At 39.7% G+C, this 22,001-nt stretch overlaps 1 protein-coding gene and 1 long non-coding RNA gene across 2 annotated transcripts; both read right to left on the bottom strand.

Annotated features, from left to right (window-relative positions):
- Window positions 1-6,654: 6,654 nt before the first annotated feature.
- LOC109183019 lies at window positions 6,655-21,026 on the bottom strand. Its single transcript, XR_002054476.1, has 3 exons — window positions 20,940-21,026; window positions 17,237-17,242; window positions 6,655-6,664 (listed from the first exon to the last, which is right to left on the bottom strand). It is a non-coding gene; the product is annotated as an uncharacterized LOC109183019 (long non-coding RNA).
- On the bottom strand, window positions 11,419-13,203 carry LOC109183017 (trans-resveratrol di-O-methyltransferase-like). Its single transcript, XM_019333235.1, has 2 exons — window positions 12,290-13,203; window positions 11,419-11,748 (listed from the first exon to the last, which is right to left on the bottom strand). Exons 1-2 carry the CDS (start codon window positions 13,079-13,081, stop codon window positions 11,446-11,448), a joined length of 1,095 nt encoding a protein of 364 aa, XP_019188780.1. The 5' UTR covers window positions 13,082-13,203; the 3' UTR covers window positions 11,419-11,445.
- Window positions 21,027-22,001: the final 975 nt, after the last annotated feature.

Raw genomic sequence — 22,001 nt, 5'->3', positions numbered from 1 at the left:
ATATATATATATATATATATATATATATATATATATATATATATATATATTTATATTTATATTTTCTCAATTTCCTACTTTTGTCATTTATATATTCTCCCTATTATTTAACTTCTATAATTCTCAATTTTCGATTCTTCGCTTCCGCATTATTCCGCTATATTCCTAACAAGTGGTATCAGAGCCAGGTTTAATTGAGAATTATTTTTAAAGATGTCGACTGTTACCAAGTTCGATATCGAGAAGTTCGACGGGAAAATTAGCTTCTCTATCTGGAAGGTTCAGATGGAAGCCGTTCTAACCCAGAACGGTTTGAAGAAAGCGCTAGCTGGGAAGAAGAAGAAACCGGCTGCAATGACAGATGAAGATTGGGAAGATTTGGATGACAAGGCACGTTCAACCATTCAATTGTGCCTGTCTAAAGAGGTTCTACGTGAGGTGGTGAGTGAGAAGACTACGTCAGATTTATGGTATGAGCTGGAGTCGCTTTATATGGCCAAATCTCTGGCGAACAAGCTGCGCCTGTACACAATCCGTATGACGGAAGGTACTTCGATTAAATCTCATTTGGATGAATTTAATTCTATTTTATTGGACTTGGAAAATATTGATGTCGTAATTGACGATGAGGATCGTGCTGTTTTATTGCTTGTCTCTCTCCCTAAATCGTACAAGCATTTCAAAGAAATTATGTTGTATGGTAATAGTAGTGATACCCTTACTTTTGACAGTGTTAAGTCAAACCTATTGTCCAAAGAAAAGTTTGACTTTGAAATTAAGTCTGAGGACAAAGGTGAAGGCTTGACTGTAAGGGGTCGTTCACTTGAAACAGAGAGTAGCAATAAAAAATCTAGATCCAAGTCCAAATGACGTAAGTCCAACAAATCCTGTAAGTACTGCAAGAAGCAGGGTCACGATGTGACTCAATGCTTCAAGTTGAAAAACAAGCAAGAGAGAGAAAAGAAGTCTGTTGAAGCTAGTGTTGTTGAAAGTGATTCAGAAGGCGATGTTATGTTATCTGTTAGCTCCGGTGACAAACGGAGCAAGACTGAGTGGATTTTGGACTCTAGTTGTACATTCCACATGTGTCCTCACAAAGACTGGTTCGTCTCTCTGGAACCGGTTGATGGTGGAGTTGTCTTGAGGGTAATGATACCCAATGCAAGGTTAGTGGAATTGGAAGTGTTCATATTAAAACTCATGATAATGTTGTCAAGACTCTTACCAATGTTCGGTATATTCCTAATTTGAAACGCAATCTGATATCATTGGGCACCTTGGAATCTCTGGGGTGCAAGTACATAGCTGAAGGTGGAGTTATGAAAGTCATAAAAGGCTCTCTTGTTCTCATGAAAGCTTCTCGATCTGGAATCTTGTACGTGTTGCATGGCAGTACTGTGACAGGTTCAGTAGCGGTATCCTCATCGATGTCTGATGCAGATCTCACTCAACTATGGCATATGCGTCTGGGGCATATGAGTGAGAAAGACATGCATCTCCTGAGCAAGAAAGGTCTCCTTGGTGATTCAGGTACGGGTAAATTACAACTTTGTGAGCATTGTGTTTTTGGGAAACAAAAGAGGGTTAGTTTCTCTACTGCTACACACCGTACCAAAGATGTATTGGAATATATACATTCCGATTTATGGGGACCGACTAAATTCCAGTCTATGGGAGGCTGTAGATATTTCTTAAAACACAAAAATCAGGCTTTTCCTATTTTCAAAAAGTGGAAAATACTTGTTGAGACTCAGACAGGGAAAAAGGTCAAGAAGCTCAAGACAGACAATGGCTTGGAATTCTGTGAGTCAGATTGCAATGACTTCTGTTCGGCAAATGGAATCGCCAGGCACAAGACCTTGCCTGGTAAACCCCAGCAAAATGGTGTTGCCGAACGTCTAAACAGGACATTATTGGAAAGAGCTCGTTGTATGCTCTCTAATGCTGGGTTATGGAAACGGTGTGATTTTTGGGCCGAGGCCGTTTCTACTGCTTGCTATTTGGTAAATAGATCTCCACACTCATCCCTTGATTTCAAAATTCCATAGGAAGTTTGGTCAGGTAATCCTGTTGACTACTCTATCTTAAGAGTTTTTGGATGTCCTGCTTATGCTCATTCCAGTACGGGTAAATTAAACCCGAGAGCTGTCAAATGCATTTTCCTTGGTTATGCCTCTGAGTCAAAAGGGTATCGTCTATGGTCTCCTGATTCTCAAAAAATCATTCTGAGTCGAGATATCACTTTTGACGAAAATGCACTACTTTCTTCTGGAAAAGATTCCAGTACAGGTGAGACGCAGGGTACTGGTGATAAGGTGGAGTATGAGTTCAGGCCTAATGATAGTATTACTACCACTAATGGCAATATTAAAGATGATGCATCTATTAGGGATTATGTTATCCTATGTCATATTGTGGTTATAAGTCTATGTTGCATAAGACTCTATCCTATATATCCTGTACTCTTGTATATCGTTATCATTCACTGAATCATATACGCAGAACCATACATTCATCTGGTATCAGATTCCAGGGATTATGGTCAACGATAATGTCTCCGTTTCTGATAGTCGTACCGTCTCTGCGTTGTCTTCTCCGGCGGCGGCTCCAATCTCTCTCCAATCTGCTCACCATTTTGTTTCTCTGAAGCTTACGTCCAAGAACTATCTTTTTTGGCGTACGCAGTTGGTGCCCTTTCTACGCGGTCAGAATCTCATCGGTTACGTCGACGGCTCGTTTCCATGTCCACCTGCGTTCCTCCCTGATGCGGCCGGTTCGACTGCTGTTGCCAACCCCGCGCATGCTCTCTAGATGCAGCAGGGTCAATCTATCCTATCCATGCTCATCTCTTCTCTCTCTGATGAATGCATATACCTAGCAGTTGGCCGTGACTCTTCCCGGGCAGTTTGGACTGCTGTTGAAGCTGCACTCGGGTCGTCGACGAGGGCTCGTTCTCTAAGCCTGCTCAGCCAGCTTCAGGGCCTCCGCCAGGGTGACTCCACCACCGCGGAATATCTCGGCCGTGCCCAAGTGATTCTTGAAGAATTGGCTCTCGCCGGACGCCCATTGTCTTTGGATGAACAAAACCTCTATGTGTTTAGAGGTCTCCGGCCGGAGTATCGTGCTTTGGCGTCTTCTCTTGCCGTCAAAGGTGCAGCTGTTACAATTGGGCAGCTTTCCGACTACTTGACGGCGCATCAATTTATTTGCGCTGATGATGTTGATGAGGCAGCGCGTGGGCTGCTTCCTACTCCGTCTGCCATGGTGGCGTCTCGGACTAGGCGAGGCAGTGGCAGCGGTTCTGGTCAGAACGGTGGTCGTGGGCGGTGGCAGCCTGCGCGAGGTGGAGGGCGACGTGGTGGTCAAAGGGGGCGTGGCGGTGGTAACAGGAATTATGCACCTAAATGTCAGTTATGCAATGTTATTGGACACACTGCTTTGTCTTGTTTTAAACACTACAGTGACGCCCCTCAAGCTAATTTGGTACAGACAGCTGCTTTGGATGATAGTGCTTTTTCGCACACATAGCTCCCAGATACGGGAGCGAGTGATCACGTGACTCCGGACATCAATGCCTTGTCTAATGTTGATCCGTATCACGGTGGTGATACACTTCGTGTTGGGGATGGCACAGGTTTGCCCATCTCTGGAGTTGGTCGTTCTGTTGTTCCTTCTCCTTCTCGTTCTTTGTCTTTACCTCGTGTTTTTCTTGTGCCTGGTTTATCGCATTCTTTACTGTCTGTTCAGCGTTTTGCCGCTGACAATAATGTCTACTTTGAGTTTCACCCCTCCTCTTTTTTTGTGAAGGATCGCGAAACCAAGGCCGTCTTGCTTAAAGGTGAGAGTTCCGGTGGTCTATACACTCTTCCAGGTTCCAGTCCCGTGGCTTTCCTGTCTGCTAGAGCTTCCTCGCGTGCGTGGCATTGTCGTCTCGGCCATCCGCATTCTCGGGTTCTTCGTTCTATTCTGCGTAGTTGTCCTGTTAATGATTCTAGTTTAGCTCGCTCTGAGTCATTGTGTTCAGCTTGTCAGTTGGGAAAATCTTCCCGTTTTCCCCTTCCTCGTGTTAGCAATAATAGTACCAATGTTCTTGATCTTGTGTACACTGACATTTGGGGCCCTGCTCCGGTTTTGTCTAATGATGGTTTTCGTTATTTTGTTTTGTTTGTTGACGATTTTTTCTCGTTATATGTGGATTTACCCGATGCATTTAAAAACAGACATTTATGATATTTTTCCCAAATTTAGTGCTCGTGTTGAGCGTTAGTTTTCGCGTTCTATAATCTCTATTCAGTCGGATCTTGGGGGGAATATAAAAAGCTTGGCAAGTTGTTCTCTAGTCTGGGTATTATACACCGTCAATCCTGTGCTTACACGCACGAGCAGAATGGGCGGGTTGAGCGTCGGCACCGTCATGTTGTCGAGACTGGCCTTGCTCTTCTTGCTCAGGCATCTGTTCCGTCGTGTTTCTGGTTTTTTGCGTTTGAGGCTGCCACGATTCTGATTAATCGGTTGCCTTCCTCTGTGTTGGCTAATGTCAGTCCATATCCTCTTGTGTTTGGTCGGTCTCCTGATTATACGTTTTTGCGTGTTTTCGGGTGCCTGTGTTTTCCGTATCTTCGTCCCTATAATCGTCACAAGATGGAGTTTCGTTCCTCTCGTTGTGTTTTCCTGGGGTATCCTGAGTCGTTTCGGGGGTATCGGTGTCTTGATTTACAATCTAATCGTGTTTTCATATGTAGACATGTTAGGTTTGATGAGGGTTCTTTCCCTTTTGCTGCTCCTGTTGAGTCCTATGCCGCTGCGGTTTCTACGCCCGTGCCTTGGGGTGTTTCGGCCTTGGCACCTTTGGCCAATAATGTGCCTGTTTTGTCCGATTCTGTGGCTACTGAGATGGCTCCTGTGACACTCCAATCCATGAATTAATTGAGTAATTAGTTCTATTTCTTTGAGGAATTGATTCCTAAAATCCTGATTTTTAATACTCAAGGACTAGTATTTGACTAGTCAATCTTTAAGTTGTGTTGTACCTTGTGCTTTAAGAGGAGTTCCCTTGTTTCTTACACTTTCTAAGAGTTAGTAAGGTTATCCTTGTCTTTTCACCAAGAGCTAGTATTGTAACTTAAACCTAGAAGACTTCTTCATTTCATCCCTTGCAATTCCTAGAAAATATCTCTACCTTCTCTCTAGAAAAGAAGAGTAGCTTGTTCTTCAAGCCAAGTGAGACCTTTGTCAAGATTCCAAGTTTTGCTTCCAAGATTCAATCTTTCATCTATTTGAGCATCTAGAAGGGTAAGATCTAAGCTTGTCTAGTCTTTTTGGTTCCATCTTAGTTGTTTTTTTCTTAAAGGTGGGATCTTTATGATCTTTTGGTTTGATCTTGAAGTGGGTTTGGCTAGTGAGCTTAGTGGAGAGTTTGTTGTGGTGTAAGAGAAGTCTTTTGGTCTTCAAGAGGTAACCCATGCTCTACAAAACCTATTTTGCTTACCTATATGTGATTTCTTGGATTCTACTTGTGTTTTACTATGAAATGCGAGAGTTTATGCATTTATCTTGTGATATTGCATATCTAGAGCTTGTGTTTAGGATTCCTTTGTGCCATTGCTTGGCATTTTCCTTGGTTCAAGTCATTTTGTTGCATTTTGTGAGATTTGGCATGTTTTGGACTTGAATTTGTGTTTGGAGAAGAAAATCCCCGAAGGGATTTGTTGTGGAACAGGTATGTTCCCGCGGGCGGAACGGCGGGCGGGGCACCACCCGTTGGCCTACCCACGGGTACACAGCCTCGTGGGATATTGTTCCCGCGGGCGGGACCACGGGTGGGGCACTACCCGTGGGTCCACCCGCGGGTACATGGTTGTGGTGATGTTGGGATTTGTTCCCCGTGATTTGGTTGTCTTGGTGTTTGATCTTTTGGCTTCCCGATGTTTTTTTTTGTGGAACTATTTGAGTGTCTTCTTGATGTTTCGTAGGTCTAGAACTATATGGTAGGTATCCATGTAGGATCTTTGGTGTCTTGATTCGTGGTAAGTGTTCAACATTGTGTTTCGTTGGACCAAGAGGTGTCTTGTGTGTTCCTCGGAACTATCTTGAGTTTCCCCGTTGTTAAGCATGCTAGTTCGTTGTCTTAATACTAGCGTGTGTGTGGTTTGTACCTTCCGTTTGGTTGATGATAACTTGTGTTATGCATCGTTGTTGTTGTGGGCTGTGACCCGTTCCTTGATTGAGTGTGTTTCATACCTTCCTTGCAATCCGTTGATTGATTCGTGTGAGTGGTGGTGCGTGTGTGGCTCTACCAGGATTGCACGATTAGTGGTATGGGACACTAGTCACCAAGGTATTGCAGCGGTCCTCGTGGTGGCCGTGACGTGAATATGGAGTTGTGGCCTGAGTGATGGATCCACGTGATTGGGGGATAACATTGTGTTATCCGGGCATGTGTTGCCATGATTGGTGGTGGTTCGTTGGTGGTTATAGGTGGGGGACGACGGTCCCGGCGGAACAAGGTTGGACTTGGCTGTACAGGGGATCTTGGAGGTAATGGTTGGCTTGAAGGTACAAGGTTGGGGTTAGCCATAAGGTTGGAACAGGGCATAAGGAAGGCATACCAAACTCGTGATGGGTGATGTTGCGAGGGCTTTTAAAGCCGGTGTTGTGTGATCTTCTCTCGTGACGTGTGTAGTCACGGAGACTTGTGGTGTTTTGGCATGTGTTACCGTTGGGTGAGTCTTTATTCTTGTGTGTGATTAACCTTTGTGGTTGGGATGTGTTCCCGGTGTTATCCTTGTGAGTGGTGAGTCTTGTGTTGTCTTTTGATCTTGGCTTTTGACTTATATATATGTATTCCGTTTCGAAAATGGTTTTTATATCATATATCTACCTATTTATGATACTTAACGGTATTGGTGGGTTTCCAGCATTATTCGCTGACCGGGCGTCGCCCCGATGTTTACTTTGTATCTTTCAGGTGTTGAGTAGTCGAGCGCGATGTCTAGAGCCTGGTAGCTTAGCACCTGTATCTTTAGACTGTGTTTTTGTGGCCTGTGCGCCAATGGTTTTAGATTGTCTTAGATTGATGTTTTTGGGATAGTTGTATACACTTGCAGATTGTCGCCTTAGCGTTACCTAGTGTGGTATACGTGGCATAACACCCCTTTTTGGATTTCTTTTATCCAGTTTCCGTTTATCTTCCGCTGTGCTAGTTTTGTTGTTAATCTGCATGTGTTAAGACTTGTTTTTAGGTCTTGTTTTGGGGGTGTTACAGCTCCTGTCCAGTCCATTTTTGGTGGTTTGGTGGCACCGGCTTCGGTTGCGCCTCGCAGGAAGAGGGCCCGTACTCGTTCTCAGATCCGTGATCATCCTATGGAGCTCAGACACACTACTCGGGCCGCTCGGGCTGGACGGGCTTTTGCTGCGGTGGTTAGCTCGGAGCCCACATGTTACTCCCAGGCCGTGGCGTTTCCCGAGTGGCGTGCGGCTATGTATTCGGAGTTCAACGCCTTGTTGCAAAATGATACTTGGCGTTTGGTTCCTCCTCGCCCAGGTCAGAATGTTGTCGGTTGTAAATGGGTTTTCCGTGTTAAACGGACAGCTGATGGGTCTGTTGAGCGTCACAAAGCTCGTTTAGTGGCGAAGGGCTTCAGTCAGGTGGCTGGAGAGGACTTCTTCGACACTTTTAGTCCTGTTGTGAAGCCTACTACGGTTCGCTTGTTGCTTGCATTGGCTGTGTCCCGGGGGTGGGCTGTGCGTCAGTTGGATGTGCACAACGCCTTTCTCAATGGGCGTTTAGCTGAGACGGTTTACATGCGGCAGCCACCCGGGTATGTTGATAAGCAGTATCCTGATCACGTGTGTCTCTTGCAACGGTCTTTATATGGTTTGAAACAGGCTCCCCGTGCCTGGTTTCGGCAGTTGCATGATTTTCTCCTCAGTGTTGGTTTTCAATCGTCTAAAACTGATGTTTCCCTGTTTGTCTATGCTGAGTCTGATTGCCGTGTCTATGCTGGTGTACGTGGATGACATCCTTATTATGGGGAGTGACTTGAATCTTGTGTCAACTCTTTTCAATCGTCTTGCCGAGGCGTTCAAGATTCGTGACTTGGGTACTCCGCATTTTTTCTTGGGAATTGAGACTGTGGATGTTGATGGCGCGCTGGTGTTGTCCCAGCGTTGTTATATGACTGATATTCTGCGGCGTGCAGGGATGGTGGACTGTAAGCCTATTCTTACTCCTGTAACTACTTCGAAGTTTGTGTCTACCGGTTCATCTGATTTGTTGTCCGATCCCACTACTTATCGTCGGCTCGCAGGTGCGTTGCAATATCTTACCATTACTCGACCGGACTTATCCTATGCGGTAAACAGGTTGTGTCAGTTCATGCATGCTCCGACAGATGCTCATTGGGTCGCTCTGAAGCATGTGCTCCGCTATGTGAAGGGCACTCTCCATTTTGGGCTTCGGATCGCCAAGTCTGATTCTTTGGATGTTCATGTCTATTCTGACTCTGATTGGGCTGGTTGTCCAGTTGACAGGAAGTCTACGAGTGGCTTTGCGGTTTATCTAGGTGGTAATCTGGTTTCTTGGGCCTGCCGGAAGCAGAAAACTGTGGCACGGTCGTCTACGGAGGCTGAATACAAGGGGCTTGTAGATGCCTCTGCTGAGGTCACGTGGTTGGTTTCCTTGCTTAACGAGTTGGGTATACAGCTCCCTTCTTCACCTCGTCTGTGGTGTGACAATTTGGGGGCGACATATCTCTGTTCTAATCCTGTTTTTCACGCTAGGACCAAGCACGTGGAGATAGACTATCACTTCGTCCGTGACAAGGTTGCTTCTGGGGAGCTTGTGGTTCAGTTTATTTCTACCAAGGATCAGATCGTGGATATATTCACGAAGGCTCTTGGTTCTGAGCGGTTCTCTGTCTTGCGTGACAAACTCAATGTTATCTCTCTCCCAACATGAGTATGCGGGGGCGTATTAGGGATTATGTTATCATATGTCATATTGTGGTTATAAGTCTATGTTGCATAGGACTCTATCCTATATATCCTGTACTCTTGTATATCGTTATCATTCATTGAATCATATACGCAGAACCATACATTCATCGCATCTACAAGTACCGCACCTCTCGTCGAGCCACAGCGAGAGTACTCTATTGCCCAAGATCGGCCTAGGGGGACAATTAAAAAACCTGCTAGGTACGCTAGTGACGATGAAATCCACTTGGTTGCTTATGCGCTTTCAGTTGCACAGGAGGTTGATGGTGATCCATCCTGCTATTCTGAGGCTATTTCCTGTGCCAACTCGTCCAAGTGGTTGATTACTATGCAAGAAGAGATGGAAAGTCTCCATAAGAATGAGACTTGGGAGCTGGTAGAGTTGCCGAAAGGTAAACGCCCATTGAGCTGTAAGTGGATTTACAAAAAGAAAGAAGGCATTCCTGGGGTTGAGAAAGCACGGTGGAAGGCACGGTTAGTTGTTCGAGGTTTTGATCAACGTGAAGGTATTGACTTTAACGAGATTTTTTCTCCAGTTGTTCGTCATACTTCTATACGTGTTCTACTTGCTTTTGTTGCTCTTTTTGATTTGGAGCTGGAGCAACTTGATGTAAAGACTGCTTTCTTACATGGAGAGCTTGGTGAAGAACTTTACATGTACCAACCTGAGGGATTTGAAGTTCCTGGGAAGGAACATTGTGTCTGCCATCTACAAAAGTCTCTTTATGGGCTAAAGCAAGCTCCGAGGCAATGGTATAAGCGGTTTGATGCGTGTATGTTGGGGCAAGGATTCTCAAGAAGCCAGTATGATAGCTGTGTCTATTTTAAAGAATTTTCTAATGGGTCTTTTGTCTATTTACTTCTTTATGTTGATGATATGCTCATTGCTTCCCCTGATATGTCCCTGGTTGATGACTTGAAGTCTCAACTAAGCAATGAGTTTGAGATGAAAGACCTTGGTGCAGCAAAGAAGATTCTTGGCATGGAGATACACAAGGATCGTCAAGCGGGTAAACTTTATCTATCCCAGAAAAAGTATGTTGAGAAGGTGCTTGATCGATTCAATATGTCTAATTGTAAACCTGTGTCTACTCCACTTGGTGCACACTTTAAGGTATCCTCTGGTTCATGCCCTAAGTCTGATGTTGATGTGGCTTATATGTCAAAAGTTCCTTACTCTAGTGTTGTTGGAAGTCTTATGTATGCTATGGTATGCACTATACCTGATTTGGCTCATGCTGTAAGTATTGTGAGTCGTTACATGCATAACCCTGGTAAGGAACATTGGAACGCTGTTAAATGGATTCTACGGTACCTAAAGGGTACTTCGCCGTTGGGCTTGGTTTTTGATCGAAATTCTTCTACATCTACTGATATTGTGGGCTTTGTAGATTCTGATTATGGTGGTGATCTTGACAGACGTCGGTCGCTTTCCAGTTATATTTTCACTCTTTGTAATTGTGCTATCAGTTGGAAAGCTACGCTTCAGTCTATTGCTGTGTTATCTACGAATGAGGCGGAATATATTGCAGCAACAGAAGGTGTCAAAGAAGCTACTTGGCTACGGGGTTTGGTTATGGAACTTGGTGTCTCACAAGGTCACACTATTGTGCTCTCTGATAGTCAAAGTGTTATCCATCTCACCAAGAATGATACCTATCATGCCAAAACCAAACACATTGATGTCAGATATCATTTTATTCGAGATGTTGTAGCTGCGGGAGATATAATCGTTCAGAAGATTCACACATTAAAGAATCCAGCAGATATGCTCACCAAGCCTCTACCTATTACTAAGTTCAAACAGTGTTTGAGTTTAGTTGGATGTTTCAATTGTTAATTTTCATCGTGAATTTGATCCAAGGTGGAGATTGTTAGAATATGGTTCAAATTATGTGGCTCTAATTAATGCATGAAGACTCTTTCCTCAACCTTCCGCATCGCATGCTGTCCACCTCTCTTGCACGTTCGCCGATCTTCATGGAACACTGCAGAACTGCCGCTTTTCTTGCTAATTTGTAATGTTTAAATAGCAGCTTGTTTTTATTTGCTAAGTGCATCAATTCATTAAATTCTTTCTTTCTTATCTTTTAACTATCACACGTGAGCATATATATATGTTTGATTTATATTCTCTTTAAGAGATTAATATATATATATATATATATATATATATATATATATATATATATATATATATATATATATATATATATATATATTTATTTATTTATTTATTTATATATTTATATTTTCTCAATTTCCTACTTTTGTCATTTATATATTCTCCCTATTATTTAACTTTTATAATTCTCAATTTTCGATTCTTCGCTTCCGTATTATTCCGTTATATTCCTAACAGATCCAAATTATGATTGAAATACAAGCAAACCTAAACGGCAAAGCATGAATATATAATTAGGATCCCATAATACATAATGCATTTGATCAAGGGAACAGTTGAATGAGAGACCTTATCCCTAGAGTAGAAGAAATTTTGTAATCACTAAAACCAGCTTCCCAGAACAGCTTCTCCCACTGCTTCTTGTTTCTCTCTTTGCTACCCAAGAGAACCATCATTAACATGTCCATGTAGAGTTGCGCCTTGCTACCACAAGCATCTTGTTTTCGATCTTCCATCACCATATCTATTATGATCACCTTCCCTCCTAATTCCCTACTTGGAATTGCCTCTTTGCACTTCTTCAGTATTTTCAGGCACTCTTCATCGTTCCAGTTGTGCATAATCCACTGTAAATTAAACAATATAACCAAAGGATTTTACTCCAATTATCAAGTCAAATTAAAATACATAAATCATAATTTTTTTTTTTTTGATAATGAGAAAAACTCACAACCATTACTCGATTGACTAAGCTGTTTCCAAAAAGACTAATAAGCAACTCCCGTTAGAGTCAAACTTGTAATAACCTTATGGTCACTAAGTAAATAACCCAACAAACTTGTCAGGGATTGCCCCTTACCTAAACCATAAATGGTTCAATAATATCATATAATTATTGTGAGGGCCGAGCAATATCATTATGCTCCACACAGCTGTGTGGACCGTATTATCAAATTATGTATATTTATTGCACAAATAATGTACTTTTAGTATATTAAAAAATTATATTGTATTTAAAAAAATTAAATTATTTGAGTACTAAATATATATTATTTTGTATAATGTACATTTAATACACAAATAATGTATTTTTAATATATTAAAAATGCACTTTTTACCATGGTCCACATAGTATTGTGTGGAGAATAATTTGCCTACAATATATACCTTGAGTAATACGGCGTTAGCGGTGGGGATGCTTTCAAACATATCTCCGCCCACAAACTCCACATTCTCAATACTACTTCCACAAGCTATAACGTGTGGGAGATCAAGTACGGTGCATTTCATGGCCGGAAAGCATTTGGCTATGGCGGAGGCAACGGTACCCTTCCCACCTGCGACGTCCACCAGCGATGTAACACCATCAAAAACATCTTTAGACGACTCACCGCTCAACAGCGCTTCCACAATCAACTCCGAGTCCTTAGCCATGGCTTCATTGAAAAGGTCATTGTACCCCGACTCATGGGAGAAGTAATCCCAGATTTTCTGTCCGTGGGCAGTGCAAAACGGGCTTGGATCATCGTTTCGGAACCAATCACCCAAGGAATAACAAGACTTTTGGTAAACATATCCAATGCATAAGTGAACGAATGCCCTTAAATTTATAGACTCATCATCTCCGATCACAAGACGGCCTGCTGGCGTGAGCGAATAATACTCTTCTTGCTTATCATCATCGTCTCGTGCTGGTTTCGTGACCAAAAGCAGACCGCTGTGGACTAAAAAGCGGGTGAGGCGGTGGATGTAGGGAGCCTTGGAAGGGTGGATGGGAAGGGCAGAGATAAGATGGGAAAGCGGCATGGGTTTGCCATGGTTATGGATCATATCTGGGATTCCTATATCAACTGCACATTTTAGAGTTGCAGAATCTATATAGTTTAGAATGTGGTTCCATGTTTGAGCTTCGGCTTGCACAACCTCATTCTCATTACAAAGTTTCCCTATCTCACCCATCACGTACTTCTCCCGCCCCACTCGATTAGCTATTATAATACTTAACAAACAAGCTGCTTATTAAGTACTGATCGAATTGATCCAGGAATGCCATTTTATACTACTTACTCGATCTGCACGACCTTCACACTTCCCTCATATTTTTAGTATCACTGCACAACATACAAGTAAATAAAAAATGATAGATATTGCTACAAACAAACCAGCAATTAAAGAAAGAAAATATTGGTTAAAAAACTAAATTACAGTAAATCTTGTCTTGTGGTAAACTGGTTTTGGTTGTCAATAGTTAATCAATTCAGACTAGAAGTGGATTAACTATTTTATTATTATTATTATTATTATTATTATTATTATTATAAGTCATCAAATCATTGCATGGGAGTACAAAGGTGGATTAGAACATGGTATTATAAAATAGAGTTAGTGGGATAATGGCAGATTATTAGAAAGTTAAATTTTGTTATTTTAAAGTCACTATAAATAGTATGCTTAGTTTCCATTTTCAAATTAATAACCATCCCAATCACTACCGTAAAAAGAAAAATAATATTGCATTAAATTAATAATCATTCTAGTAATTAACGTCAAAGGAAAAAATGTTGCATTAAATTGCTAATTTTTCTTTAACCTTTTAAACAAATTTTAAGGAAATAGATTTAACTTCGTTCTAAGTTAATAAAGTATCAGAATCAATTTTTGACGTTAAAATTCCTGAAAATATCTAATGACTAACTGTGTTATTTCGTTAAAATTTTAATATATTCACATTGTAAATATTTATAGATTATAACTTGTTGGTGATTAAAAGTACAAAAAATATTATCTTATTTTCACTCATTATTAAAATGACACACTTTAATTTATTTTTCTAAAGTTCATTTTTTATTTTTTATTCAATAAAATAAGACAATACTTTTTTTTTGAATAATGAAAAAAAATTTTACCATCATTGGTATATACTAAGTAAATCTTATCATGTAATTCTAATTGCTAAATAACAACCACAAAATTTAAAAATAAATAAATTTAAATTAAATATAATTTAATAACTTAACAAAATGACAAATTAACTATTTAAATTTAAAAATTTGTGATTATCAAACTCATTACAGGTACACTTCACTGGATTGAGTTGCCAATTACGACAAAACTTTGATGATATCAAGATGGATATATATAGTAACAAAATTGGCACATACAGCGACACTAATCTCCATGAAGCAGTGCAGGTGTGAAAGGTGGTGTCTTCAAGTATAGATTAGTGTCCATCAGTCCATGGCTTTGCATGCAAATGCACTCGTGGCATCATTTCAGTTGCCTCTCTATCGGCATCTAATCCATCAAATATATCAAAGCACTGATACCCAATAATTCTAGCACTTTCATTCACATATAATTTTAACGGTGTATTTGATTTAAATATTAAAATCAGAACTGGAATGAGAATTAAATAGTTGGCAATAATTTTATGAGTTCAACTATGTAGATTCTTAAAATTCTACTCCCTCATTTATACTCTATGAAGTGGCAAATCAGGATTGGTTATTTTCATCATGTGGGTCCACTGAAAAGTGTCTACATCAAAGTCACGTGAGAAGGAGTACAAGTTGGAAGTTAAATGGGAGTACATCAAGTATTTTCCTAATTTTATATAGAATGAATTATTTTGTTTTGTAGTAAATAAGGATTGAAATTAAAATAAATAAATAATTAAAATAGAAATAATTAAATATAAAAATATATAATAAAGATATATACACATACATGCATATATGTGTATATAATTTTTTTTTAATTGTGTATAAAATAATGTGTATATAAATAAAAATTTCATATTTAACTTGGGAGGGCTCTCCTCCGATTTGCCTTATTTCGTTCTTACATTAATGCATTCATTTACATTTTTCAAAAGAAAAAAAATATCAAAACCCTGGCCGCCCAGTCCAGTTCATAATAACGTCTTTGAAAGTACAATAGGGTTTGTTGAAAGCGTTGGCAACTCGGCTGAAGGGGAATTCATCTTCTTCTGCCTCATACCTTAATTAGCTCATAACTGTGACACTCTTTAATTTATAAGATCTTTCTTGTTTTGAGATTGATTTTGTTTGTTTAATTTATTTGTTTTTTTCTACTTAAAAATGTATGTCCGGATAATGTGTTTGGGCAAGAATGGTTTAATTGCGACATCAAAAGAAATGTTTTAAAAAGAACTTTGTTATTCTGATCAATTCAATTTTTTATTTGTAAGTGTAAAATGTTACACATTTAAAATTCACTTAAGTTGGCTTAAATTAGTTATCAAAATAGTCCAGTGTCAGCGCCAGGATGCAGCTCCAGGAAGTAATATTCCAGAAGAAGTGAAACTCCATTCAAACATTTATTTTGGTCAAGACCCTACTTCCATGACTTTTTAAATTAGGAGATGCAGCTTAATTGAGGAATTGAAGACTGCATTTTTTCAGACCAAAGAGGTTTCATATCATCACTATAAAATGCTACTTTGTTAAGCATTAATTTGAAGATTCAAGGATTAAAATTATACATATCATTCCTCAAATCCTCCACTGGTTTTTCTATTAATATATTCGTGTGTTGAAGGTTTCTCAACTGGTTCAAGTTGTGATGAAGATAGCTTGCACGTCAAGTCCATGGTGATGCTGGAGTAGTCGCTGGATCAGAGTAGTGCGCTGCGCTGGAGTAGTGTAGTTTATGCTTTAGTGTGTAATGTACTCCCCCTTGTACTCCTAGTTGATCATCTAGTGGATTGGGCTGACGTGAGTGGCCCCACAGACGTAGGGGTGAGGCTCTGAACTGCGTGAACATTTCCTGGTGCACGGTTCCATTTATTGTTTTTATATTTAATTTCTTTATTCTGGCTGGAGTAGATCCTGGAGATAGTCTAACTTAATAATTGAATTAAAATTTAGTAAGAACCTTTAGGTTATATCTTGCATTCAAGATCCACGAGCCTTTTTCAATTAGTATCAGAGCCCGGGGACTTAAAATATTAGTCTAATCGATCTGGCTTACTCGTGTTTCTTGAACTCAAGATCTCGGTTTTTGTTCTTGATTCTTCTTTTCTGGTCAATCTTCTTTAGCTTACTGTGCATTGAGTTTTGTAGAATGGAACGACATAGAGCACCTCCTGAATTAACAGGTGACAACTATGCGTACTGGAAGGCTCATACCAAAATGCACCTACGAGCTCATGGGGAGATGATCTGGAGGGCAGTTCTCACTGGGTGGACTCATCCTACCAAAGATGCAGCCACTTCAGGAGCCCCTCCAGTTCTCAAACCAAAAACAAAATGGACAATTACTGAGATGACTACTGCGACCTACAACAATAAAGCCTTAGATATTATTTATTCCTTAATGCATGAGAGTCAGTTTACCCTTATTACAAGTTGTGACTCTGCCAAAGATGCTTGGGAGATTTTGGAAACTACCTATAAAGGAACTAACTCAGTCAAGCAGTCCAAACTCCAAATGGTTCAATCTGACTTTGAAGATCTAAAAATGGCAGAAGACGAATCAATAGTTGATTTCCATGCCCGTGTTCAGGAACTAGCAAATCGTGCAACCGTTCTACGCGAGCCTTTCTCCCAACCTAAACTAGTCAAGAAGATTCTTCGTTCACTCCCTCAACGTTTCAGGATGAAGGTAACGACGATTCAAGAACATGACGGGTGGGAGAACAAAACTGTATCGCAATTAATGGGAAACTTGCAAACCTATGAGATGGAAATACTCTCTAACCACACTAAAAAGAAGAAAATCATTCCTTTATAGCTGAAGAACATGAGTCAGTATCTAATCCAGACGAGTTAAATGATGATCCAGTTAAATTTTTTATTAACCAACTTTCGAAGCCTTTGAAACAGGTGAAACAGATGAACAACTTTCGAAATGGAAAGTTTCAAAACCATAAGGGATCAACATCAAATGCATCACGTAACAGCCAAAAGACTGGATCATCTAATTTTTGTCCATCACGGAACTCTCAATCCAGGGATAAATCAAGTGCAAAAGGCATTAGGTGTTATGAATGTGATGGTTTCGGCCATGTTCGAGCAAAATGCACAACATACCTAAGGCGTAAGAAGTCGATGAAGGCAGCTCTAACCTGGAGTGATGATGACGAACTTGAACCTGATCCTGATCCAAGATCTGATCCTGGAGAGATCTCCGGAAACCTTGTGGCATTCGCTGCAATACCCAACATGGAGTCTGACCTAGAAGCTGAAGTAGACTCAGAAGCTAGAGAATATGTGTCGGCTGAAGACCATGATTTACCAGTTCCCTCATTTGATGTTCAATATAAAAAGTTGTATGCAAAATGGGAAATTCTTGTAAAAGTAAATAGATCTCTGTCGAGTCAAGTCAGTAATCTAGAGAATGCTAGGAAACTGTATAAAAATCAAATTACTGACAGGGACAACATCATCAAAGACAGACTCAAACGCGAAGAAAAACTCAAACAAGAGTTGGACATGCTCAAAAGGAGAATTAAAATGATGAACAACACTTCCACAATCGACCAAATCTTGGATTCTAGAAGGACATCATCTACCAAGTATGGTTTAGGGTTTTCTGGCGGAAAAGACAAGGTTGTGACAGTTTTTGTAAAAGCTTCTGACTCTGACTCAACACTTGGACCAGTTTCGGATACTCCAGAAACTAGTACAGCGTGGGAAAGGTTTGGTAATGTAAGTCGTGACAATCCAAAATTTAAATTCTATAACCCTATTTGTCATTATTGCAGGGTTCGTGGCCATACCAGACCTGAGTGTTTTTACTTTTATAAAAACCAAAGGCATGAGAAGTACACCCATATACACATTACACTGTTTGTAAAACAAGCTAAGTGGGTGTGGGTTAGGAAAGAAAACTTTATATCCCAGTTAACTCCAATCGTATCTCAAGGGAAACTAGCAGAAGACCTAGTTGGACTAGAGAATCTTCAAATACAAGATTGAAGGGTCATCATCAAAATAAAACCAGGTATTTTATAATTCAATAATTTATGTTTTTTTAAATGTTTTTTTTTACTGTTTCAGATCCAGAAGAATTGTTGGCCTAGTCCAGAAAATATTAATCCTAATTCTCCGATTGCTGACTTGGAGAGTTCAAAAAATCTAAAATTATGGTACCTTTTTCTACTCTCTCCTCTACTAGTGGTGGTATTTGCTCAATACCATTTTCAATTCCTATCTTTTTGTCTTTCTCGTTGCCTTTTGCACTGTGCAGTTCTATTTTGCCTGGATTATCTTGTTTTGACTTCTTTGACTAGTTCTATGTGTTCATTAAATGTCCATCTATGATTTGTTAATATTGTGTGATTGTACCTTCGAATTTTTTTTCCTCCAATTATGATTGTTGCTAATCCTGTCCAGTCTGGTTTTGTGTCAGATTTTAAAGTTTAACAGAATTACATATTCCATTGATTCAACAAACCTCATTATATGTGATTCTTCCCTTTCTTTCCAACTTTTCACACACTAGAAAGGCAAGGAAAGATATTAACCTTCATGAAGCTGTTAATCAAAGTCATTTTTCTAGATAAATCCTAAAATAGATAAAACAAAATATTGGCAATCTACAGAAAGCACTAATGAGAACAAATACCCTTCAAGCTAAACTGTCTGATTCCTCTACCACTCTTATCCCCACCAGATGCTCGTTGTCCTCTTTTCTTCTTCCTGTTACGACCAGGAATCATGCTTAGTTGTGGCCAAAGTCAAAATACAATAAACATGATACCAAAAGAGCACAAAAAGAAGGAAAGTAAAAAAAAACAAAAAACAAAAAAAAAAAACAAAAAAACTGAGCAGCTTTGTAGGCAATGAGAGTGCTCTCGGCAGCTTCCTTACGCTCGGTGCCGGTCTTGAACTCAATGAGGTAGCGGTGGTAGTCGCCCTTCATCTTGAGATAGAAGACCTTGGAGTCACTAGCGCCGGTGGAGGGGATGAGCTTGGATTCAAGGAGCTTAAGGATGCCATCGTAGATTTTGGAGAGCTCATTCTCGATCTTGGATCTGTAGTCGCAGATAGCGTTGATGTGGTCCTAGTTTCCCCTCATTGAGAGGCACTAAAAAAAGTTAAAGGACGTACCTTGCGGCGACCAAGGAGAATGGTAGTGACCGGCGAGCTTGCGGCAATGGGCGACAGGCGAATGAATGGACTTGAATGAATGTGTCATAACCTTGAATAAGCCGAGTACTACGCATTGATGGGGTCTATTTTGAGAGGCTATGAACTCCTGAGGATATCATTTAGTATAAAGGTATGAGAATCTCTATCACATTAAATAACACACATAAAATTAACTAAGAAGGGCATAAAACAGATTTTCTACCTCGGCAGCTTAAATAGCAGATTTCCTCTCATTCACTTGTGTTACACGGCCAACCCAAACAAATACCTTTTCACCACAATATAATAAATAGCATATGTTGAAATGTAAAATCATTTTAATAATAAAAAATATTCAAAGATTTCCAATTTTTGGAGATTCTTTGCAGGTGCTAGTCCAAGTCCATGGTAAAATACATGATCACTTAGCCTAAGAGTTAATAGTACATTACACACTTGACATAAAGCCAGTTTCAGTTTCCAGTACACTAGAGTCTAAGAGATGCTTTGTGGATAAGATACAAAATACCAAGAACACAATTCAATTTCACAAGTGGAGGATATATTACTAGCAAGGAAGGGAAGGTTGCAGAACATGACCAAAAAATTATGAAGGAAACATAACCTGGAAAAGCATCATCTTTGGGGCAAATTTATCCTGATGAGCTTCCTTGATCCTTTCATTTACCACACCTGCAGGGAAGAATATAGTAGAAGTGGAAGCAGAAAAGCATAAATCTAATTGTAAAGCTACTTAGGGGGCGTTTGGTTCTGGTTATATAACATAACCAAGGGAATGTGACATTCCAAAGGTCACATTCTTATGTTTGGTTCATAGTATCTTAGAGAATATAACATTCCCAAGGAATGTCACATTCCCTCCACATAGGATTTTGAAGGGAATGTGATTCCCTTCAGGGATCGTTTGGTTCACGGAATGTCAAATTACCTTAGGGATTGTTACACTAGTACAGAAATGCACATTCGCTACCCTTGTAAAGGGTCATCCGCTACCCTTGTACAAGGGTAGCGGATGTGGGGGACGCTGAAAGTCGTGAGCTTTCCGCTACCCTTGTATAGAAGGGTAGCGAATATTATTATATTTTTAAAGCATCCGCTACCCTTCTTTCAAAAGAAGGGTAGCAGATTTTTTTTTATTTAAAAAAAAAACATTTTATTTTTAAATCCCCTAATTTTTTAAAAATCCTATGCGAAATTCTTACACTACATATCAACACAATATTATCAACAAACTATCAAAACACAATATTATCAACAAACTATCAAAACACAATATTATCAACACACTATATATTAACACAATATTATCAACACACTACATATTAACACAATATTATCAACACACTACATATTAACACAATATTATCAACACACTATATCAAATACTAAAGTAAAAGTAAAGGTGCAAGATCACTTATTTCTAATGTAATAATTTGTTATTCAAAGTGATGAGCATGCAACCAAAACTAAAACTTACATAATAAATTTGCATATGATAATAGATACTTTATACTTTTAAGTATATATGCATGTATAAAAAGAAGGAATATAATAAAGCACATGATCTTTAAATATGATTAGCATGCTACATTCATCACATAGATCGATCATAAATAAATACAGTGTATAGTGTACTTTTTTTTTTTTTGAATACTATTGTACTTAAAAGGTCGTAATGAAACGTTGACAAACCTCTCCACTGCCGTCTTCCTCATCATCATTCACTTCAGACTTGGACTTATCAAACTCTTCCTCATCACCTCCCTCCTATTTGTCAATCACAAGAAAGACTCAAACTTCAAACATAAAACAAATAAACATAAAACCCAACTGCAAATATACCAAATAGCAAACAAATATACCAAATAGCAAACAATCTACCATTTTCAGATGTGAATTTCCAAGTAGCCATTCCATTGATTTATACTTCCAAAAGCAAAGTGGCATAGCAACACATAGAATTCCCAATATTAAAATAAAAATAAAAATAAAAAGCAAAGTATATTACATTATTTTGGTGCACTGACAAGAGAAACTAACTCAGCACTATTGATCATACTCAAACATATTAAATATGCTTGTGTAGCAATCAAATTATTGTTGAACCTTAGTTCATCACTTTATCATGTAAATTGTGGCCTAGTTCTCTCAATTATTCTCCTTTCTCTTTTTCTCTTTTTCCTTTCTGTTTTCATCATTCTGTTTGTTTTCTTTTTCTTTTCCCTACTATTCCATCATTTCCTTTTTGCCAAGGCACTCCCAAATCAGTGTGAGTGTTGTACAAGGACCACACCAAGCCTCCAGCCCCAAACAAAGCACAAACAAACATACACAGCAAAGAAACAAAACTAAAAAGACATGAGATACCAAAACTAATCCTTTCTAGCATGCTAAAAAGAGATGACCATGGTGTTCCATTGCCAGCCCCAAGCTTGTTCCTTGCTTGCCACTTTACCTCTCTGCTGACCACCCTCATACACTGCCCAGCTAAGCAATAAATCATCAGGTTATGCCCGCAGCTCCATCCCTGCTTCTAGCTTCCCTTCTAGAGACCTTGCTGTATCCTCAGCTGCTGATTACTTAGCAGCCTCATCAGGATGGGGTAGTCCTTTACCTCTGCAAAAACAAACAAAAATCAACAGGCTGCAGCCCTCTTAATCTTGCTCCCTTCTGTTTTGGCCTGCAGATCAGTAGAAGACTGGGATTAGGTTCCCAATTCTCCACCTGTTTGTGTTAGCCTTGCCCTTTCTCCTGCTGCCCCC

This window comes from Ipomoea nil, unplaced genomic scaffold (genome assembly GCF_001879475.1).
Source record: "Ipomoea nil cultivar Tokyo-kokei standard unplaced genomic scaffold, Asagao_1.1 scaffold1096, whole genome shotgun sequence".
Lineage (NCBI taxonomy): Eukaryota > Viridiplantae > Streptophyta > Magnoliopsida > Solanales > Convolvulaceae > Ipomoea > Ipomoea nil.
Note: the sequence above shows the minus strand (reverse complement) of the source record. Positions and strands in the feature narration are given on the sequence as shown.

Excerpts from the sequence above, each read along its gene's own strand:
- LOC109183017 (XM_019333235.1), bottom strand. The coding sequence starts at position 13,081 with ATGGGTGAGATAGGGAAACTTTGTAATGAGAATGAGGTTGTGCAAGCC. Across the intron at positions 11,749-12,289 it reads CTAACGCCGTATTACTCAAG|TGGATTATGCACAACTGGAA; the intron begins GTATATATTGTA and ends TTTAATTTACAG.